This window comes from Phalacrocorax aristotelis, chromosome 4, assembly GCF_949628215.1.
Source record: "Phalacrocorax aristotelis chromosome 4, bGulAri2.1, whole genome shotgun sequence".
NCBI classification, from domain to species: Eukaryota; Metazoa; Chordata; class Aves; order Suliformes; family Phalacrocoracidae; genus Phalacrocorax; species Phalacrocorax aristotelis.
The window spans coordinates 63,770,985-63,793,190 of NC_134279.1; the positions used below are offsets into that span (position 1 = coordinate 63,770,985).

At 40.5% G+C, this 22,206-nt stretch overlaps 1 protein-coding gene across 2 annotated transcripts in view; it reads left to right on the forward strand.

Annotated features, from left to right (window-relative positions):
* The window catches only part of SEL1L3 (SEL1L family member 3), a 40,927-nt gene extending 20,496 nt beyond the window's left edge, over positions 1-20,431 (forward strand). The window contains exons 13-24 of one of the 2 annotated variants that reach the window (XM_075091727.1): positions 2,514-2,654; positions 4,608-4,670; positions 6,841-7,017; positions 8,700-8,827; positions 9,476-9,559; positions 11,955-12,045; positions 12,155-12,239; positions 14,410-14,519; positions 15,804-15,931; positions 17,586-17,688; positions 17,782-17,854; positions 19,155-20,431. In XM_075091727.1, the coding sequence (XP_074947828.1) occupies positions 2,514-2,654; positions 4,608-4,670; positions 6,841-7,017; positions 8,700-8,827; positions 9,476-9,559; positions 11,955-12,045; positions 12,155-12,239; positions 14,410-14,519; positions 15,804-15,931; positions 17,586-17,688; positions 17,782-17,854; positions 19,155-19,321 (1,350 nt within the window). In that variant the 3' untranslated portion in view covers positions 19,322-20,431. The remainder of the gene's footprint in view (positions 1-2,513; positions 2,655-4,607; positions 4,671-6,840; positions 7,018-8,699; positions 8,828-9,475; positions 9,560-11,954; positions 12,046-12,154; positions 12,240-14,409; positions 14,520-15,803; positions 15,932-17,585; positions 17,689-17,781; positions 17,855-19,154) is intronic. The other variant, XM_075091728.1, reaches the window with a different exon arrangement.
* Positions 20,432-22,206: the final 1,775 nt, after the last annotated feature.

The window sequence follows — 22,206 nt, forward strand, 5'->3', positions numbered from 1 at the left end:
CACATCCTTTTTGTATAGCGGGGACCAGAACTGTCCACAGTACTCCAGGTGTGGCCTGACAAGCGCTGAGTAGAGCGGGATAATGACTTCTTTCTCTCTGCTGGTGATGCCCTTTTTGATGCAACCCAGCATCCTGTTGGCCTCCTTGGCCGCAGCAGCACACTGTTCACTCATGTTGAGCTCCCTGTCCACCTGGACCCCACACTCTCCAGCCAGGTGGATCCCAGTCTGTGCTGCTCTCCTGGATTATGTCTTCCCAGGTGCATGACCTTACATTTGTCCTTGTTGAACTTCATAAGGTTCTTGCTGGCCCACTCCTCCAGCCTATCCCGATCTCCCTGCAGAGCAGGTCTCCCTTCTGGAGTGTCTGCTTCCCCACTCAACTTGGTGTCATCTGCAGACTTCATCAGGCTACACTTGATGCCGTTATCCAGATCACTTATAAAGATGTTGAACAACATCAGGCCCAATATCGATCCCTGGGGGACTCCACTAGTGACAGGTTGGCAGTTTGAGAAAGAGCTATTTACCACCACCCTTTGGGTGTGGCCTGTCAGCCAGTTCCCCACCCACTTCACAGACCACTTGCCTAGGCCATAACACATTAATTTCTCCAGGAGGAGGCTGTGGGGGACCATATCAAAGGCCTTGGAGAAGTCCAGGTAAACAATGTCCACCGCCCGCCCCATGTCAACCAGGCAAGTCACTTTGTCATAGAAGGCCACCGGGTTAGTCAAGCACGATCTGCCTTTAGTGAAGCCATGTTGGCTTTTCCCAATCATGTGCTTCAATTGACTTGCGATGACCCTCAGGAGTATTCGTTCCATAACTTTCTCAGGGATTGAAGTAAGGCTGATGGGCCTATAGTTACCCAGATCCTCTCTCGAGCCTTTCTTGTAGATAGGGGTAACATTTGCCTTCCTCCAGTCCTCTGGGACATCCCCCATTCTCCATACCTTCTCGTAGATTATGGAGAGTGGCCTTGCGATGATGTCACCCAGCTCTCTCAACACCCTCGGGTGGATGGTGTCAGGGCCCATTGATTTGTGGGGGTCAAGCTTCCTTCGCTGATGGTACGTCAGTGTTTGGTTCAATTGGCAATTTTGTTCCCAAAGCCTGGGACCTGGCAGTGCTGGTAAAGACCAAGGTGCTGAGGACCTCTGCCTTTTCTGCATCATTCGTTATTGATTCTCCTTTTCTGTTTGACAGTGGGCCTGTGTTTTCCTTCTTTTTCTCCTTGTGGCTGACATACCTGAAGAACCCTTTCTTGTTATTTATTATGTCTCCAGCCAGTTTCAATTCAAATTGGGCTTTTGCTTTTCTAACTGCATCTCTGCACTCTCTGGCAATGCCCTTGTAGTTCTCAGCGGACAATCCTCCACTTCTCCATTTCTGGTGTGCTTCCCTTTTGGATTTGAGTAGACCCAGGAGGTCATGGTTGAGCCAAGGGGGCCTCTGGCTTTGCTTGCTTCCCTTTCCGTTGTAGGGGATAGATTGGCTTTGTGCTTCCAATAGAAAGTTCTTGAAGAACTCCCAGCACTCACTAGCTCCTTTGTCTTCCATGGAAGCTTCCCATCGAATCCCTCCCAGCTGAGCCCTGAGTGAACTGAAGTTTGCTCTTCCAAAACCAGAACCCTTGTATTAGAGCTGACCTTCAGCACACTCAGCAGGATCCTGAACTCCACTATATTGTGGTCACTGCAGCCAAGGCTGTCACTAACCGAGATATTACAAAGCAGGTTATCTCAGTTTGTGAATAGCAAGTCCAGCAGTGCCTCCTTCCTGGTTGGCACATCTGACATTCGTGTGAGGAAGCAGTCCTCTACACATTCCAGGAACTTGGTGGATGACATGCGAGCTGCCGTATTGTTCTTCCAGCAGATGCCTGGGTAGTTGAAGTCACCCATCAGGACCAGGTTCTGTTGGCCAGAAGCTTGCTTTAGTGCCCCAAGTATCGCTTCATCCGCTCAGTCATCGTGGTTAGGAGGTCGGTAGCAGATGCCCACTGTGAGGTCCTGCTTGGGGATGACCCCTTTGACTATAACCCAGAGGCATTCGATAGAGCAGTCACAGTCACCATAGTTGACTTCAATACATTCAAGGTGTTTCTTGATGTAGAGTGCGACTCGTCCACCTCTTCTACCCTGCCTGTCCTTACGAAAGAGCCTGTAACCGTCCATTGCGATCCCCCAGTCACTTGAGTTGTCCACCACGTTTCAGTTACTCCTATGACATGCTACCCTTCTGAGTGGGCACGGAGCTCCAGTTCCTCCTGTTTGTTACCTAGACTGCGTGCATTTGTACACATACACTTGAGGTGTTTACTCTTCTGTTTCACCTCTTGGGAGACAGCTAAGGAGCCTTTATCACCACACTGCTTGGCCTGACTTACTCCCCCGTTGGATGTGCTGGTGTGAGCATTTTCTCCACGGATCCCATCCCCCAGGTCCTTTAGTTTAAAGCCCGAATAGATTTTATGATCTATAACTTAGTTCATACATTTTTTCTTTTAGCAACGATTGGCTCAGATGCTGTTTTGGGGCCAACAAGGAGTGGCAAAAAATCCTGAAGCTGCTATAGAATGGTATGCAAAGGGTGCAACAGAAACAGAAGATCCAGTGTTAATATATGATTATGCCATTGTGTTATTTAAGGTAAGTCATGTTTCATATTTTCACTTAAAAAAGATCACAGAATCTCAGAATCACAGAATGGTAGGGTTTGGAAGGGACCTCTGGAGATCATCTTGTCCAACCCCCTGCTTGAGCAGGCACACGCAGAGCAGGGGGCACAGGGACGCGTCCAGGCAGGCTTTGAATGTCTCCAGGGAAGGAGACTCCACAACCTCCCTGGGCAGCCTGTGCCACTGCTCTGGCACCCTTACGGGAAAGGAGATTTTTCTTATGTTTAGCTGGAACTTCTTGTGTTCCAACTTGTGCCCGTTGCCCCTTGGCCTGTCATTGGGCACTGTTGAAAAGAGTCCAGTCCCATCATCCTGACACCCACCCTTTACATATTTATAGGTATTGATGAGATCCCCCCTCAGTCTTCTCTTCTCCAGGCTGAACAAACCCAGGTCTCTCAGCCTTTCCTCATACAGGAGATGCTCCTGTCCCCTGATCATCTTGGTAGCTCTCCACTGGACTTGCTCAAGCAGTTCCCTGTCCTTCTTAAACTGGGGGGCCCAAAACTGGTCACAGTACTCCAGATGTGGCCTCACTAGGGCAGAGCAGAGGGGGAGGATAACCTCCCTCAACCTGCTGGCCACACTCCTTTTGATGCAGCCCAGGATACCATTGGCCTTCTTGGCCACAAGGGCACATTGTTGGCTTATGGTCAGCTTGCTGTCCACCAGCACTCCCAGGTCCTTCTCAACAGAGCAGCTTTCCAGCAGGTCAGCCTCCAGCCTGTACTGGTGCCTGGGGTTGTTCCTCCCCGGGTGCAGGGCCTTGCACTTGCTTTTGTTGAATTTCATCAGGTTCCCCTCTGCCCAGCTCTCCATCCTGTCTGGGTCTTGAGCCTGTCCAGGTCTCACTCCTATGACATGGATGTTTGTAAGTTATCTGCAGTGACACACTGTGAGAGTGTATACAAGTGCTTTTAGATTTAATCTGAAAATCAGTCTTTATGACGCTAATGTTGATTTTTACCAGCTATGCACAAAAAATTTAAAAAGAGCAAGTGAAAAACAATTTAGTCACTTTGTTCCTAGCTAGTTTCAGGATCAACATACCACCTAAACTGTAGATCCTATTTTTCCCTAATGGTTTGGCATCTCAAAAATCTAACCAGCCGGTAGGCATACGCCTTGCTGTAGAGATGGAGGTGAAAGTTCAATCCTTTCTTAGAATGCCCTTTATTAGATCTCTGTGAAGTACTTTTTAGTAGGAATTAAATAGTCTCTGCATGCAGTTAGTTTTCTCCTGCTAGAAGCAGTAGACAGCAGAGGCTAAACGGAGGCATAACCTCAGCTGAGTCAAATAAGTTGTATCAGCTAAGCAATGTCACCCTTAAGGCATTCAACAAGCAGTACTAAAGGTTAGAGATATTAGTGAAGAAGTTAGGCCTTCATCTCATTCCTTTGATAGTGGAGGGGTGTTCTCTACAAAATGCTTGCTTAAGTTCTGCCTGTGTTAATTCTGAGCACCAATAATCTGTTTGACCCATGTCTGGAATTAATTTATATGGACATCATCAGCCTAATATCTGTGTATTTCCTCTGGAGACACTCTGACATCCTTTTTCAGGAAAGCTGAGAGCTTATACTCATTGCCAAATTGTGAGCAATCTATGCACCTTTGAATGCTATTCACTCTTCCTTAGCTGCAAAAAATTAAAGGTCTGTGATTCTATTTACCCAGGAAAATCACTTGGATCAACTGATGAAATAATTTTTCCTAGACTGAATCATTAAAATTTTGTAAAGCTATGAATGAAGGATGAGTACAAAGCTGCTTTTTTTTTTTTTTTGGTTGTAGCTGTTTAAAGATGAATAACACCTAGTAAATATCAATGTTAAAATGCATTTTGAATGTGTATATGTGAATTTTCCTCAGCCTGTGTTCTGTACTTGTAAACAGTGATTGTTTCACATATCCATTTCCTAGGGCCAAGGTGTGAAAAAGAATACAAAACTTGCCTTGGAATTGATGAAGAAAGCAGCAGCCAAGGTAAAATGTCATAAGTATTTTATTGTAAAAGTCCTATACCAGGTGCTAATAATAATGAACCCTGATTTATACAAAATACGTATTATCATAATTCTGTGTGAATACTGGTTGCTTTTACCAATGTCTTCGCCATGAATGGTGAAAGCCTTATTTCACCATATTGGGAGACTAGACTACTCAAAATCGGCCAAAATTTCTATGGATTAAAAAGAATTTTCTCGACTTACATCATTTGGAACTTTATGGTAGTTAAGTGACTTACAGAGTGAGTAGTTGATCCAGGAATATGTTTTTGACTCACGTTCCTAAGCATTTTCTTCTAGACTGTATTAGGTATGTTTTTAATAGGAGTGTCTACCAGGCTTGAGCTTTTGACATGGTGATCTCTCCGGAGTTAGGCAGAGATAACTGCCGTCTTGGAAAATCCATGCCAGCAGGCTTTGCTATAATAACAGAGCATCTTTAGGTTGTAATGTGAGTGAAAAAGAGTAAAGACCAAGGTCTGCATTGTACTTCCACAGTGCGCACTGAGTGATGGTGCATTCCTGCAGCACAGGACCTGAATGTGGAAGACTGGTGGCTTCCTGTACCACCATCCCTGAGCTGTGGTGGTTTATGGCTAGTTCTCTCTGCTTAGAGTTAGAACTCCTTCAGGGGATGCTGGTGATTGAAGAAAGACTGTATGTGCTCTCTCTGGCAGCTCTTCTCTACTTCAGGGAGAAGACCTGGGTGTCCCAAAGTTTTCTGTTTTTTCCATAGCAGGGGGGAAACATTGGCACCACAGAAAAGAGGAGCCTCACTCTGGTCCCTAGTATAAAAATAAGAGAGTACCTAGACCTTGAGTACCTTCCTAGCTCTAGAACCTGAACTAGTTAAATTGCTGATAATGACAATAGGACTTCAGTGCTAACCACCGTCCGGAAAGAATTGTGCTGGTTCTATCATTCCTTCGAAACAGGAAAGACTACCTGTTCTACTGCCTGTTTGGGAAAGGCCTGAATAAACTGAGTGGTTTTCACAGTGTGATCAAAATTCCCTTGACTTGGGATCTAAGGAATAGATTCCAGGAGGCACCCTAGAGACAACAATTTCCTTACTCTCCTTGAATCCAGATACTTATGTTTCTATGCTCAGGTGCACTTTTTCTGTACAAAAATAACACCATAGTTATTGAAAAGTTTGACTGCTTTTGCATTTTAATGGGTGAGCTAGTTAACACTTTTCAAATTTGAAAGGAAAAGAAATCCTTTTCCAGAGGGCCTTTGTAAGCGCTAGCAGCATGCAGCTTTTTCTACAGAGATTAGAGGAGGAGACTGTGCAGTGTAGAAGCCAACAGTAGCAAACAAATAACTTGTATTTGTGCACTGAGATTTTTTGAGATAGTTTTTACCTTATGTCACTGTTCTGGTATGGTTGCTATTAAACGTACATTATAAAGTAAGAGTAAATAGCATGTTCATGTTTATTGGTACAGAGTAGTTTGAACTGCTGGCATACTTACAGCCACCATATGACCCACCAGTTTATGCAAGGAGATGGTGACTCACTGCAACCAAAATAAAAACTGTAACAATAAGATTTTTTTCTCTTGATCCATAATCATCGATGCAAAGATGCAACTTAGTAATAGCATGTAGCACTGTCTTAAGCAGATCTGTATGGTGTTGGTCAAATACATTTTGAAAACAACATGGCAAAGTTCCATGTTTGTTGCTTCCCATTTATTCTTAGGGAAATGTTCTACTTTAAAAGATGTAGGTTTTTTGATTGCCAATCCTGTCAGCCAGGTTCTGGGTGTTCACAAGAATAGGTGTCCCATTTTGGCTTTGCAGAGGAACCAGGTGAAGAACAGTCACAGTTTGTTTTTGTTCTTGTCAACAAGTACAAATCTGAATGCAGACATGGCTGAGACTCTATAGAACAAGGGGACACTGGAGTCGTATTCCTTGCTCTCAGCATGAGGCCACGAGGAAGAATAGTGTGAAAAAAGCCAGCAAACCTTTATATCCCTCAGTCCCAGATCAGTGTAACTTTGGCTGGATCCTTGTACCAGACCTCTAGATAGGCAAGGTCATGAGAGCACCCAAAGTTGAGCAGCAGGTTGGAATTGCGAAGTGACCCAAAGCAGAATTAAATGAGTGACCTGAGACTGCTCTTATCCTTCCCTAAGGGCTTGCCCCAGGCAGTGAATGGATTGGGTTGGTATTACCACAATTTTAGAAGAGACTACAGAAAAGCAGCTAAACACTGGTTAATTGCTGAAGAATTGGGAAATCCAGATGCATCATACAACCTTGGTGTCCTCTATTTAGATGGGATTTACCCTGGAGTACCTGGTAGAAATCAAGTGAGTAAATATTTAATAGTACTATTTCTTATATATGGGCCCAGTTTAGAAGTTTTTGCTTCATTCTTGAGACTGCTGTTGTTCACTCTGATTGATTTTGATACCTTTTATTACAAAGAAGAGTGCTACTGGGGAATTCAGTCAGATTGTTTAGAGAGAGATGTTACTCAAATATCTCAGTCATACTTAAATGCGTGGGTTTGTATTCCTTTAATTTAGAAACAAAGCAGGTGCAGGTTTAGCTCCAGGGACTGCCTGTGCTTTCCTGCTTCCAGTGGCACTGGCCAGGATAGTGTGTATTCTCACATCATGTGATCCTTCCGGTTTCTCTCAGTTTTAGATTGGAAAGGATCTAGGGAAAGGATGCTTTCCACAGTAGACGAAAGCAGCAGAACCTTGTCCCTGAACTTGTAATCAGCTCTGCTACGTTCACATAGGTTCTGTGAACCTCAGAACTGCAGTAAAACACCTTCAAGCCAGACTTCCATAGATAACTGTTTAACATAGTCCTGATAAATTGTGCTATTTTGATTTTCCTTTCTGTGACACAGTCAATTTATGTAACTTTGCATATGTCAATGAGAAAAGTTATTTTCCCCTTAGGAAGAGAGCTCTACCTAGGAATGGGAAATTCTACTTAGGAATAAGAATAGGAAGGGTGTGGTTTGGTTGTATTTCTTTTAATTAACTTTGCAGAAAATGCTCTGTGTAGGTAGTTCATGACCAACAGCACAAACATAGTGAGTTAGGCTGTAATAAATGCAAGCAGACGTCGTGCTTGGAGCTAAAAGATGTTTCCAGTCTGGCCTTTGTGTTCTGAAATCTGGATATACTCCAGACAGCGAGTATTTCTGATGCCAGCAGCAGGAGTGCTTACCAACACATGCATTTGACAAACACATTTTTCTTCCCCAGGGACCAAAATACACATTTTGGAGCAGACTGATTATAACAGTGCACCTAAAACTGCCCAGGTTTCCTGGGAAAAGAAGTACTTTGTTATGGCTGTGATGGATACTCTCAAGTCCATGCTCAACCACAGAAAACATATATCAATGATTAAAAATTCCATTAAATAAATTATTTCAGGCTGTGTGCTGCTTTGGTTTACATTACAGATTACTGTTTCTGAGTGTAAAACATAGAGAGTCACACAGCCCTCTCATTTCTGCAGCCCTGGCCCTGTCTGCTCAGCCTGTGTTATCTTTTATAAGCCAGTTTTGGAGGCTTGAGTACTGCGGTTGTGCGCTGCTGGACATATTGAGCGTTGCCACTGCTCCCCAGCCTTCACTTGGGAATGGCCAGTGTAAAAGTCCCGTTCTGTGTCACTTCTCCAGGATTCCTTATTAATCTCCCTACTAGTGAATAACTAATTTTACTTTTGTCAGTGCATACAAGACTTGTATGCTACCAGATGTTAGTTACACTTTTAGACACTTTTCTATTTGACATGCAATTTACTATCAAAATTTATGTTTTTCAAAACCTTTTTCCAGCCTAAATTATTAAAAAGTTAGAAGAAATTAATTTAGTTCACCTAAGTACATTAAAAGTAGTTAAACTGGCTCGCCCTTATTAGCCAATTGCCTCTTTTAATTCATTTGATGAGATGAGTCCCAGGAAACAAAACTCAAGAAACATCAATAATGCAGATTTGCTAATTGTGTCTTGTTGCCTCACAGACAGTTGCTGCACGCTATTTCTATAAAGCTGCCCAAGGAGGACACATAGAAGGGACGTTGCGATGTTCTCTGTACTACATCACAGGAAATATGGAAGACTTCCCTAGAGATCCAGAAAAAGCTGTAATGTAAGGAATGAAACCATTCGTTAAAGGAGAAGATATTTCTGGTGGGATTATTTTGATTATTCGTGATTTTTTTAAGTCTGAGGTCTGAATACCTTGTACTTCGTGGTGCTTACCTCCTCGACAAAAGGTTCTTCTGCAGTAAAGTTTGATCCACATGAATATGTGTATTATTTAAATGACCAATAGATTTTGAGAGATGCTGAGTAGTTTTAGTACTTTTTTTTCTGGAACAATTCAGAGGGGCTGTATCTAACAAAGCAATGCTTGTCTGATTTTCAAGAAATACCAGGCTCCTGATGTGGTAGAACTGGTATTTTGTATGAAGAAAAAAAAGAGATAATTAGTTACAGCACAGATTAACTTATGTTTGTTTTCTTAAAAAAAAAAAAAAAAGGGCAATTTTGCTAAGAAAAAACATAGATGTCTCTGATATGCTCACGGAGATGAATGGACAAAATGTTCTCATTCAGTCAACAGTGACAAGACTGATGGAGCAATTACTGTGAAATCCCATAGTTTGCCTTATGGAAGAAGTCAGAAAGTCAGAAGGTGACCCCATATCCTTTTGTGTCCTTTGAGTTGGTGTGAGTTGGGATAACATTACTGGAGCACAGCTGTTCATTTTTTACTGTTTGTTCTTTTCTACAGCTGGGCAAAACACATTGCAGAGAAGAACGGCTACTTAGGTCATGTGATCAGAAAAGCTCTCAATGCTTATCTAGAACTTTCGTGGTATGTTTGTTCTGTTCTCTTCAAGTTCATTTTCTATTTTTCACTTACTTCTTAGTATAATAAAATAATTAACATTGGGCCATCACCTCAAAAACCACAAAAAGCAGCAACACTGAGATCAGTAGCAAAACTCCCATTGACATAAAGGGAAGGAGGAGTTGACCTAAGGCATAATTCAACAGTTCTGACAGAATCAAGTGAAAAAGAGGGAGTTCGCAGAGTGAAATGGTGCTGTATCTGCTGTCCGTGATTTTCAGCCCGTAGTACTGTAGCATGTAATGTGCACTGGATTAGACAGAGGAATGCCTTTCACTTTTAATACTCCCTCTGTTCCAAAACCCATACTTTGCTTTCTCGCTTTTGTGCAATTCCATGTCATGAAAACTCAGGTTGGTTGATTAGATTTGTTCTTCTTTTGTATATGGTTAATATTATCTTTCTTTTCTGTAAAGTATAATAGGAGGCTGCGATATCCAGTGAGCCAGCCAAGTGGTTTCAAAATAGCCTCCAGGTTAATGCTCCCTTTTTGCAGCGACCTGTAGGCAAAAGCATCAGATACTGTACATGCAGGCATCAGATTGCCATACGTGATTAAGACAATGGCTCGTTTAGTCCTGCAGCCTCCCCCTGCCTAGTACTTAATTAGTGCTTTGGGCTTAGATGATCTACAAGAAACCATGAGTGGACTGTTGTGGAATAACCCATTCCTAGGAGCTGTTTCTTTTTATTCAGTTCATCACAGACGTTTCTCCTGAGACTTGACCTCACTTTTCAACACAGAAAAACTCTAAGTTAATATTTTTGTGGCATGTTTTAATGTACAATCCTGTGACTCTACCCAGCTCACTCTGCTTACAGTCACATGAAAGTCCTGCGCATGTGACAGGTAGAGCATTAAGGTCCCAGAGGGTCTGGTTTCAACAGCTAGGAGGAAATATCTGCTGGAGCCCCACTTGAGATGCCAGTGACTGGGAGTGTATGGGTAGTTACTTATAAATACTGGTCCTAGTCAGCTCTGGTTTTAGGAGTATGTTCGTGTTGAAATCTTTGCTTCTGAATATTTCTTCCTGTATTGTGCACAGATGTAAATTGTTACACTGCCAAACAGACCAAATAATACATGTTCCTCAGTTGTTGGTGTTAGCAGCCACATGTTCTACACATCTGTTAGTCCTTGTAGTTAGATCTACAGAAACTGATTTAAAGGCCTTAAATGTAGTTTCCTTCGAGACTTAAGGATCAGGAGAAATAACTTCCCAGCTTAGGTATCCTGAGTTTCTTCTGTGGTGGTGCCAGGTCTCCATTGTCCCAGATGTTTTTACAGGGCAAGTACAAGGAAGAATTTCTGTTCTTGCAGAAGCAGTTGGGAAACACCAGCTAATTCTGTAAGGGCAACTACTTTCACATTTTCATTTAAAGTTTCTTTGCTTAAGCACCTACTCTTGAAGTTAAATGCATATTTAACCATATTTACTTCCAGTTAAACAAACCATTGGACCCTGAAACTTGCAATGGTTTTAGCTTTGTGTTGTGGAGAAAATCACTGGAAACATGACCCTTTCATAGGAAGCTTTTGTAGGAAAAAAGTTCACCAAGTGGTTTTTTTATTTATTTTGTAATTTTAAAACCAAACATGATTTTAAAGACTTCCTCTTAATTTTGCTTGCTTAGTCTTTGTAATATTGAGTAGATGAGTGACAAAGAACATGAAGGAGATGCTCTCCTCTGGAATCACAAGTAGTGCTGTCCCACTGTACTGCAATACTGAACTGCTATACTGCAAATGTAAACTTAGCTTTTATTACTTGCTTTACCGTCAGTGAGGTGCCTAGAGCCCATAGAGGGACTGAGACTGTATTTTATTCACACATTCAAATATAATGAGAGACAATTCCTGCTCCAAAGAGCCCATAGTCTAAAAAGACAAGGCAAGCAAGTCGTAGAAATAACAGTATAAAGCATACCAAAGAAGAACTCAGAGGAATGATTGACAGATATATACACAGCTAAGTTAATTACGGATTGTTTTTTAAGTGGAGAAGGTAAGAGTCTTTTAAGAATGTTTTATCTGAAACATTTAAATAGATAATTGGGCTTAATAACAATTCAACTTTATCATCAGTCTTGCACTTAGAGTAAAGGCACACCGGAGCCAATCTAGCTTCAACCTAAGAGAGAAGAAAACACTAAATTCTTGAGCTTCACTATGGCTTGTTACACCAAGCATTGCCAGTAGGTGTAGCTGTTGCATGGGTTTGCCAGCTTTTAAACCTTTGCCAAAATTGTGCTCTTAAGTGATTTGTATCAACTTATTTAGTTGGGGTTTTCTTTAACTATACCAAAAGGCATGTTATTTTTGTTAGGTTTTTCACTAATTTATTTTATCAAACGTTAGGCATGAAGCTCTGCTGCATTACGTTCTAGCAGCTGAAACTGGGATTGAAGTGTCACAGTCAAATTTAGCACACATCTGTGAAGAAAGACCAGTAAGTAAAAGTATTCACAACTCATTATCCTGAAAGGAACACTTGTTAATAATGCTGTGATCCTAATCTCTTATCTGCGATATGAATGGATCAATTGTTTTCTTTCCAGGACCTAGCAAGGAAATACCTAGCAACTGATTGTGTTTGGAGATACTACAATTTCTCTGTTTCTCAAGTCAATGCACCCTCATTTGGTATGCTTAAGGAATTATTTTTCAATTTTAATTTTACCTTTTTTTTTTAATTTCAAAGACTATGTTTGTTATAACTTCCATGGGAGTGAGCAAGTTAAGGGAAGAGTAATCACTGCTTATCATACGTTTCCTTTTCAGTGTTTTGATAGGAATATCAGGAGGAAAAAAAGTACTTTAAGTGTTGTATTTCAGCACAGCTTTTCTGAGAATTTCCTTTTTATGGCGTAACATGGATGAAATTTGAATAAAACAAAATAAAAAAGCTAAGCTCTGAAAAGGGGCTAGATATGTAGGAGCCTGTGCAATTGACTCAAGGTTTAAGGGAAAAAAATAGCAGTAGACTTTAGGAGCTCATGCTGTTTAGTTTATCAAAGAGAAAACCCAAAAGCAAATATAATTCCATATCATAACTGAGTCATGAGAAACTAATGAAGGTTAAAGAGTCCTTGTCTAATTTATTATGAGTTTTTCTATTAGGGTACAGAGTTTATCAACATTGGCGCATCTTATCTTGCGGAACTAAAGGATTCTCTGTTTAAAAAAAAAAAAAAAAGCCTTTCTGGAACAGAAGGTTTATTTACATACAGGTTACATTCCTCCAGCCTTAAATTTTACTACATCTTTATGGGTAAATGGCTTTAGTGACTGAGTCATTTTGGTGCCTTTGAAAAAGTTATTCAGTATTTTAAAACATTGATCTGATTGTCTCACAAGAAGGTTTAAGTGCTTTGTAATAAGCACGTGGAAAAGTGGAGTGTAAAAGTAATTCAAGCTATTCATTTAAATACACAGCAGCATGGAAACTGGATACCACATTGATACAGCCTGAAGCCGCAGGAGCTGACAAACCCTGTTAGCTTTCACAGGGAGTTTGTAGATGCCTTAGCAAGGCGCAGTTTGGATGACCCTTTGGCAGATCCACTGGTACAATCTTATATTAGAGAAGCTTCTGAAGGTCAGACTCATGGGGTGAGACTGTAATTCCATTCAAGTAAAGGAGAGACTTGCTGGCTTCAACAGGGGAAGGATTTTATTACTTTATCTCTTCCTCACATGAATAACATGAGGGGGCTTTTGTCTCAGATCCCTCTCTGCAGCAGTGGAGGATCAAATCCCCAGTGTAGGGCCTGGGGCGGAGAGTCTAACCCTGGCAGCAGAGATTCCCAGGGCTACATTATCAATGCGACACAGGGTGACCTCAGTGCCGCTGCTTATTATGGGAGTGCTCTCTGGGCCAAGGCTGGAATGACACAGTTGGTAGGGTTGAGGGGAACTCTCTTCTTGATGATTCACTACAGAGTTCATGGCCTTTCACTCTGCATCTGTGCCAGCCTGTCCATGTAGTCTTTCTGTTGGGTCAGTGACTTGCTTCCTGGAAGAGCTCTGCTACAGTCCACTGTAAAAACAGGTAGAATTTCTAGGTGGCTGTCATAGATGCACAAGGCAAGGTGTAGAAATGTTTCAAACCATTTGGGGAAAACTTATCTAAGTGTAGACATGGTCATGGGAGTTTTTAAAATCTTTAGCGTAGATTAGTGCGATGTTACGCTTATTTGTGTCTGGGTCAATGGCCACTCTGTTGACGCATTTCATTACTGTGCAATATCACAGAAAGATATTTGTAAAGTATTTGCTGGGCTTTGCTTTCTTCTAGACCAGGAAAATTCTACACCTGTTGTTGTCCTGGGTTGGGTTTGGGTTGGATTTGAAACTAATTAATTATCATCAGCAAAGTTCTGTAAGTTTGGGGATGGGTTCTGTACCGTAGTGACAGGTACAGAACAAGCACTTAGACAGCATGTTTTTAAGGCTTATCAAGTTAGTAGGGATAACCTGAATAATAAGGCTACAGGTTGCCCAAAGACAGATTCAGCAAGTGAAGAAGGAAAACAGTATTAAAGTTGCTAAGTCTTAGTTTTTGTAAAAGTAGCAATATCATTCACTAAATTCATTAAAGAGAAACCATGAGAAATTTCAGCCAGTATAAATATTTTCAATAGTCAGTCTGATGTAAGGTAGCCAAAGAGACAACCAGAGACAGGGTAGCTTTTTTCTTTTTTAAAGATGCTGCTTTAAATAGAATTACTATTAACTTCCCCATCATAGTAATAGTTGGTTAATTCTATCTCTATGTGTACTCTAAATGATCTGCTTCTGGTGTCTTCCACAGCTTATTTGAAGATGGGTGATTTCTACTACTATGGTTACCAGAACCACTCTAAAGACCTTGAGCTCTCAGTGCGGATGTACGCACAAGCTGCGTTAGAGGGAGATTCACAGGTGGGTCTGCAGTTGTAATGTGTTTATAAAAAAAAAAATCAAAGTTTAGAACAAGAATCCTCATTCACATGAGACTGGTTATTCTGCTTGGCTACTTCTGCACTGAAGAGACCTGCTAGAATAAGTTATAATTATTTCAAAATACCTTGTGAGTAGGTAGGTGCTGTTTCATGGTAATAGACGGTAAACCTAGCATAGATGGACAGTCCTAGAGTTAGGCTGTTTTGAAAGATAAAGGTGAATGGCCTAATCTGGTGCTACCCTACCTTGACACAATTTAATCTGTTATGACTTTGGTATTTTTGCTCCTACAAGGGGAAGAATTAACAGACTGCTGAGTTTTATTCCAGTCCTGCCCCCTGCTATTTTAGGAAATAAGACAACCGGTCCATTTCCCTTAGTATATTCGGTGAATCCTAGGGTGAATTTTGTTCACTCCACCAACAAAAGCTTAATCTTAAAATGTTTTCTAATCAAAAGATACACCATGTCACACTACCAAAGACATGGAATGTTTCAACACTGAGTGTCCTGCCCTCAGACCCTCCTGAAGTGTCCTGGGTGCAATATTCTGTTCTCCCTGTCCCTATGACAGTGTTCCCAGACAGTATCTTGTCTGTGAATTTATTAGAGATAGCATAGTTGGATTCTGTTTGGAGGATACTGGGACAAAACATTACTGCTAAACTAGCAAAGGTAAGAAGAGAGGCATAAACAGTTCTTTAAAGTATGAAAGCCCATCTGATGGAGAATCCCGTAATATATCTCCTGTGTGTTCATCTTCGTGGTTCTGAAAAGACATAGGGTTGCCTAACACTTGTCAAAACTCTAAGATTAAGGATTTAAATTGTGTGGAGCAAATTTCTGCTCTCAGTTTCACTATTCAGATTGCTATGGAATTACAGAGCTAGGTGGAGGGGAATTTAACAGTAACAGAACAGGAACCCATTTCTGCTTTCAGTCTAAATTTCCCTAGTAGATAAAAGATTACAGTGTGATATGTGGCTATGTTTAAAGAGCAACTAAAAATGAGAAAGCTCAGATCTTTTTCCAGGTGGTTTCTAAGAAAACGAGTGTCACAACAAATGAACACTAATTCAGTATTTAGCTGGGTATATGGTTAGGAGAGAAGGCTCTTGTAATTACTCAAGCAAGATCACATTATACTAAATGAATTTATAGAAGACCGTTATAATTATTTAGATACTTAATGCTTATATTAGACTTTAAATATACATGTGAAAATTTAATGGTTAAAAAGCGTGTATACTTTTTTATTGTTAGGGTTTCTTTAATTTGGCCCTTGTCATAGAAGAGGGCAATTCCATACCTTCCTACATCCTGGATCACTTGGAAATTGATCGGGCATTGCATTCTAGTAATACTTCACTTCTTCAGGAACTTTATTACAGGTGAGGTTTTTTTCCCCCTAATCAGCATCTTCTGTTTTTCCATGTGAGTAGCATTTACTTGGGAGAATAGCAACTCCTGTAATTATTAACTTTGGTCACTTGTATGATTTAAGGCAGGTTAAGCTCAACATGCTTGAAATGCTTAAACTGCCTAAATATATTTCAGTTTATGCCTGTTTTAGAGATGTGATTGTATGTGGTTACCTGAAACAGCAGGGACTAGATTTAATGATCCAGGAGATATTTTCCAATTCTGTGTATTTAAGTTCCTAAGTTAGGCACTGACAATTTGTATACTGTCCAAAACAATCTTTTCATGATAAATATAGCATAATTTTAATGTGGAATGTAAAAGTATGTGATAGCAGTCCTTCCTATTTATTCTGCAAAAAAGTTCCAGCCTGTTTCTGCTCGCACTGTGCCCCAGAACATCCTGGCACAGAACATTAGATATGTGAGAAGGTTACAGGTCTGCTCTCTGAACTGCCTGTGCCAGCACTGTTCATGCACAAACCACCTAGAGACCTCTGGTTCTGGTACAGAACTTAGGTTTCCTTTACCTGGGTAAAGCAACGTGTTGAAAAGCACAGTGGGAATGGCAAGCTTACACAATATTTGGTGGATTTGTAGATTTGCCTTTCAGATATTTAAAGGAGGAGTTGACGGTTAGTACATGAGGCTGTGAACCAAGAATGAGTGGTTTATGTTCTGGTTTTCTACTGAGTGTTGTGTGACCCAAAGAAGTGGAGATATCATCAACATTAAAACCTCATTTGTCAATTCACCAACAATCCACTGAAACTGTTCTTCACTGCAGCCAGCCTGAACTTGTTCCCTAAATTACCTCCACTCCACATGAAATTACCAGCCAGATAAATAGGGCTTCTGGACCAGCTGCTCCATCTGGGGTTGTAAGCTTGAGTCTGAATTCTGCCTTCACTTGGGCTGAATCCATCTGCTTTGCAGTGAGAATAACTCCAGAGCACTGCAGGGGTTTCCTATCATCATACACTTTTGTCCAGAAGGGCACAGACTTTTATACCCACCCACCTCCCTCCTCAGCTTGGTAAAGAGTCAATTGTAGTTTAAAATAGGTGCCTGCGATTCAGCTGTCTAAACTCCCCTAGTTGGTGCAGTCCTGACTGATGGAACTGAGAAGCAACTCGGCTCACCCCACAACAGATACCTTGCAGCTAGTCAGCTAAAGCACTCTTTAAGCTCTGACTACATCATGTAGTACTTCATTGACTCTAAAGTGGGTCTAGGCACCAGTCTCCTGCATAGGCAAGCAGATTTTGGATGTCTAATCTGGAATCAAGTCCTGCTGCTGTTGTTTCTCATTAGTTAGAACAAAGTATCTTGGGTACGACGCTGTACTGTGACTGCTTGGCAAGGGTAGCCTGGATGCTTAGACCCATTGTTGGCTAACAAGAAAATAAAAATATACTCCTAGGGTAAGGTACTCTGTGTTTAATGAGGTTAATCTGGTATTTCTATGAATTTTTTCTTCACCATCTGTGAGATAGTGATGATACTATCTGCTTATTTTCTGGGTTACTGAGGTTTGCTGCAAACACACTTGAGATTTCCAGATGACAGATGCCACAAAATTGTAGAGCAGGACTAATTAGTTGTTTTGATCTTCTTGTTGTAGGTGCTGGAATAACAGTAACCAAGAATCAATTAGTCCATGCTCATTAGCATTGCTTTATTTTTACATGAGAGTTTTCTGGAACAATATTTTACAATCTACTCTGGTATGTATTGCTCCTTTGGTACATGCACAGTTCATTGGGAGCACTACCTTGGCTTTACACTGCTCTAATATGTTTCTAAACTTACTGTCACAGATCTACTTCATGGGAACCTTTCTTCTATCGATTCTGGTTGCATTCACGGTGCAGTATTTTCAGTCTTTATCTGGTAAGTATTTCTCGTGGTAAAACTGAAGAGGAGTGATCTTTTTATTTCAGTAAGAACTTCAAAATTAAAAGCAGGATTTGGAAGAGCTGCTTTTGAACAGCAACAACTTTGACACACAAGTCATTTTTGATCATTTGAAAGGGGTGGACGAAGTGAGATGTAGGTTTAAACCTATTGGTTTCTGGAGAATTTCCTTTGATAAAGGAAATTCGTAACAAAAACGTTAACTGCAGTAGATTATGACTGGAAATAAGATAGTCTTTCCCTTGTCTCAACATGCCGTATTGTTAATTATATGGCTTCGATTTCCTATGTTGTCTCTGCAATATGTGATGAAACTGTGTTCCATTTCATATGACTGGATCTGTTCAGATACAAGGTAGGAGAAAAAGTGAGGTTCGGAGAGCTGGTACATTTGAGTAACTTAGAAGGAGGCAGTTCAGCCTCTTCAGACCAGTAGCAAAATCAGTAAATGCATTCAATCAGCACTTCAGCAATTCAATCAGCACAGGACTCCTCATGTCCTGAACCAGAAGGGTTTGCTGTATTTTCTCTGTTCTGATGGGACAGAGAATATTAAGGGACAGAAAACCAAATGCCAGACTTCAGTCTTTTAAAATTCCCATTATTTTCTCACTGTATTGAAAGAGAGATCAGAGGCAGAACCACTTTGCTCAAGAAAGAGGGAAAAACCCCTACCATCAGATGCAAAAATAATGAGTCATCATTTAAAAAGCATCACCAGCTTCAACCCTTTCACTTTAAACTGCAAGACAGGATCTTGATCACAAAGTTGTGAAACGGATATTACCAGTTATGAAAAGAATTTCTTCCACTAAATACATTTTATTATGTTGTGGTTTAACCCCAGTAGGCAGCTTAAGCCTGTATCAGAAAACGCTGTTTTCTGACATACTTCTGTAATAAAATACAGAAAAAAAATTACTTTCCACATTGACAACCCACACTATAGGGAATAGTGTTTAAAAATATGAAAAGATTATTAGAATTTTATAATTCTTAGACAGCATTTAAGACATGTAGCTGTGCATAATATGCTGACTGTGGAAAGAATTCTGAAATCCTGCTTTCCTTTCTTGCTAGCTATAATTGATGTAACTTGGGAATCATACTACATATGTATAAAGTTCCATATATTCTTCTTTTGATATTTCATAACCTTTGAGTATTATCTTTATATTGTGATTTTATATCCACATAATATTTAAATATTGATGAATAGACTTACTAGGCACAGTGGGGTCTTTTTTTAATAATTTCTTTTGATGTTTTTCCAAAGCCCATCATTCTCTGGGAACAAGATCAGAACCATCGTCAGATGAACCTTCTTCCTCAGGCCATACCAACGAGGATGCTGCCAGACTAGTACAGCAAGATGAATCTTCTTTTTCAAACAGTTTAGCACAGCAGGATTCAAACCCTCAGAATCCTCTTGTTACGAGCTGAAGTGCAGTTTTCTTCAGGTTGACGTTCCACCGGGAAGAAGAGATATGAACAACTACAAAGCTAAGAACTGTCAACCAGCCCTAGTAGTGGCATTAATAATGCAGTCCAACAGCCAAAATCGTAGGGGAATTCACTGATCTAATTTCTCTACTATAGAGAAAAACCATCTCTACAATTTATTTAACACTCCAAACAGATAAATCAGATTATCTCACTCTACCCAACACAAGATCATACTGTATTTCATTGAAGGACTGGAGGAGAACATGCAGGGTCTTTGCCTCATTGAAGAATGAGCAAACCTCCCACTGGTTTTGATGAAGAAGAAATTTTACTTGCATACCTAATGTCTTATTAAATTGTCTTTACTGCATTTCAGCTTATTTTATTGGTGAAGTTACCAGAGTTTTCTGAGTTGGTAGCATGGAAGCAATACAAACGTGAAACCCAGTCACCAACAGTTTCCAGGTTCCATGGCACACCTGCCAGGACTTCAGTACACGCAGTGATAGCAATTACTTTTTTGGCATTTTATATTCCATCCTAACTCTTCGATGTGAAGAGTGGTTTGGGAAAAAAACCACACCAGGAAGATTTGCAATATGATCATAACATAGCAGTTCTGCTGACTAACCCTCGAAACATCAACGTGTCAGCAGTTCCCTGGGAGACACAACAGTTAATGTTTCCTGCTCTGCCAAAGAAAGTCTATTTTCTTATTCATTAGGGAAGCTAAGTGTGAACAGGTGACACAAAGTAAATGAACAACTTATTTTTTGATTCTTAGATAGATAACATTGGAAAGGATTCATTTCATGTTCTGCAGTAACTCTTAAAGACACCTGTTTTAATGACAGTTTATTTGGTAAATGGTAGATGGGATATATGGATAAGTGTGGCGTGCAAATGCCTTCTGTCTGATTTAAAGCTGTCAGGTAAGGAAGTGGCTGTAGGAAAGGTCTGACCTTTAAAGCAGGTGTGCATGCACCTCTGCAAATTGTGTAGATCACAGGCTATAATTTGCATCAATCTATGCATTATTGAGGGTTAAATCCACTCTCCTTGCACTACATTATCTACTCCTGTAAATAAAAATATTTTTCTAATTCAGCCTGTATATGAAGGATTTTTTTTAAAGCACCTGTCAGATTAAAGTCTCTCGTAACAATAACAAATTGCTGTTGCAAAGTCTCAATACCATTATTTAGGTGTCTGTTTTCTTAGCTTCAGGTGGGACAATCAACCTTGCTGTATTCCTCAAAGAAAGCAATTCTCACAGAGCAGACCTGGAAGAGTTTTGGTTTTGTTTTTCAGTCAAGGTGTGGAATTTTTCAGTATGAAATTAATTAATTCAAAGGAGAAAAAAAAAAAAAACCAAACAAAAAAACCTTCAAGAGATATTAATATGCATATATAAATGTATGTATACACATATCATGAGGGTATATTTCTCTTGCAGAAAACTGAAAATTCAAAAGTGTTTGGAGAAGAGTTGATACTGTGAGACAGCAGTTCCATTGAGTAAGCTGGGGGGGGGGAAATCCAGATATTGAAGCTTCACACACACACACAAGCTTATATATGTGGAGAATTGTGTTGCACATTACAATCTTTAATTTCAGCAAGGACAGTCCAAACAGTACTGTTTGTTCTTAGTGCAGTCGGATATAGAGGCCATGTAACACATTTTGTTGTGCTTTTTACGCATAAGTTGGTGTGCCTTTCTACAAAGTATTTTGCGGTGTTAAAAAGGATCTTCACTTCTACATCCTAAGCAGTTGTTGGCTTGCCGAGGCTATATGCTGTGCTTTTGGCATCCATTGCAAATGGATCAGCAGCATATTATTTGGGTTGCAAAACCTTGTGCAACTAACTTTGGTTGCATCAAACTCCTTAACGCAACTACATGGATATTTTAAGAATCTTCTCACCTTTACATTTCTCACTTAATAAAAGAAAACAGGGTGCATTTGAGAGTTGGCAGGGTCAGCTGGTAAGCCCAGAGGTCTTGCAGAAAGCGTAGCCTTTGAAGATGAGTAGACAGTTTTCACAACACAGGCATGCCATTAGGCACAAAATGGCAGACAGAGTGGTCACAAACCCCCCTAACTGTTTGGGTACACGTACGGCAAATCTTGCTTGTAGTAAGCTACACATGCAAGATGGATTTTACTACCTATAGGACATATGTAAGTGACAGTCCCTACACAGGGAGTGCTGCTATTGTTGAAGCCCGTCACAAAACATTAATCTCGGGGAAGTTTGGTGGTGGTGGCCTGGTTGTAACCCATATGTTGAAATCTTGTGGTTCTTAGAGCAGCACTGGTTTGGGTTATGTAGCTATGGGTCAGAGTTAAGCGTTAGCAGTCAGGCTGACTGACTTGTCCTCTCCAAAATTAAGCTCATGTTCAACTTTAGTTATTAACTTATTTGAGGAGGTTTGCCAGAAATGTGATTTCACATCTGTATTCCAGAAGACAATTGCTGAAGCTGGAATATATTTCTTGATGCCAGCAGTTCATAGTTAGGTCTTTGTTTATTGTTATCTATTACATCAGAAGTTCCACTGAATAATACAGTATGTTAAGATAAGCAACTCTTCATAATAAACTGGCAATGTTTAAAGGCTGAAATAATAATAGTTACATTATTATCCGTCACTTCTTAAAAGATCTAGGAGACTATTATTTGACAACCTGGAGAATCAAACAATTCCCAGGGAGAGGCTGGTAAGTTAAGGCAGCTGCATAATTCCACTACATCCACAAAAAAAATCACACCCGCACCCCACAAACAGAAAAAGAAGTGGGCATCCTTATGTGGGTGATTTTGTGACCAGTGCATGATGCTGTTTCCCAGTCCATGCAGTGACGAACATTACATCC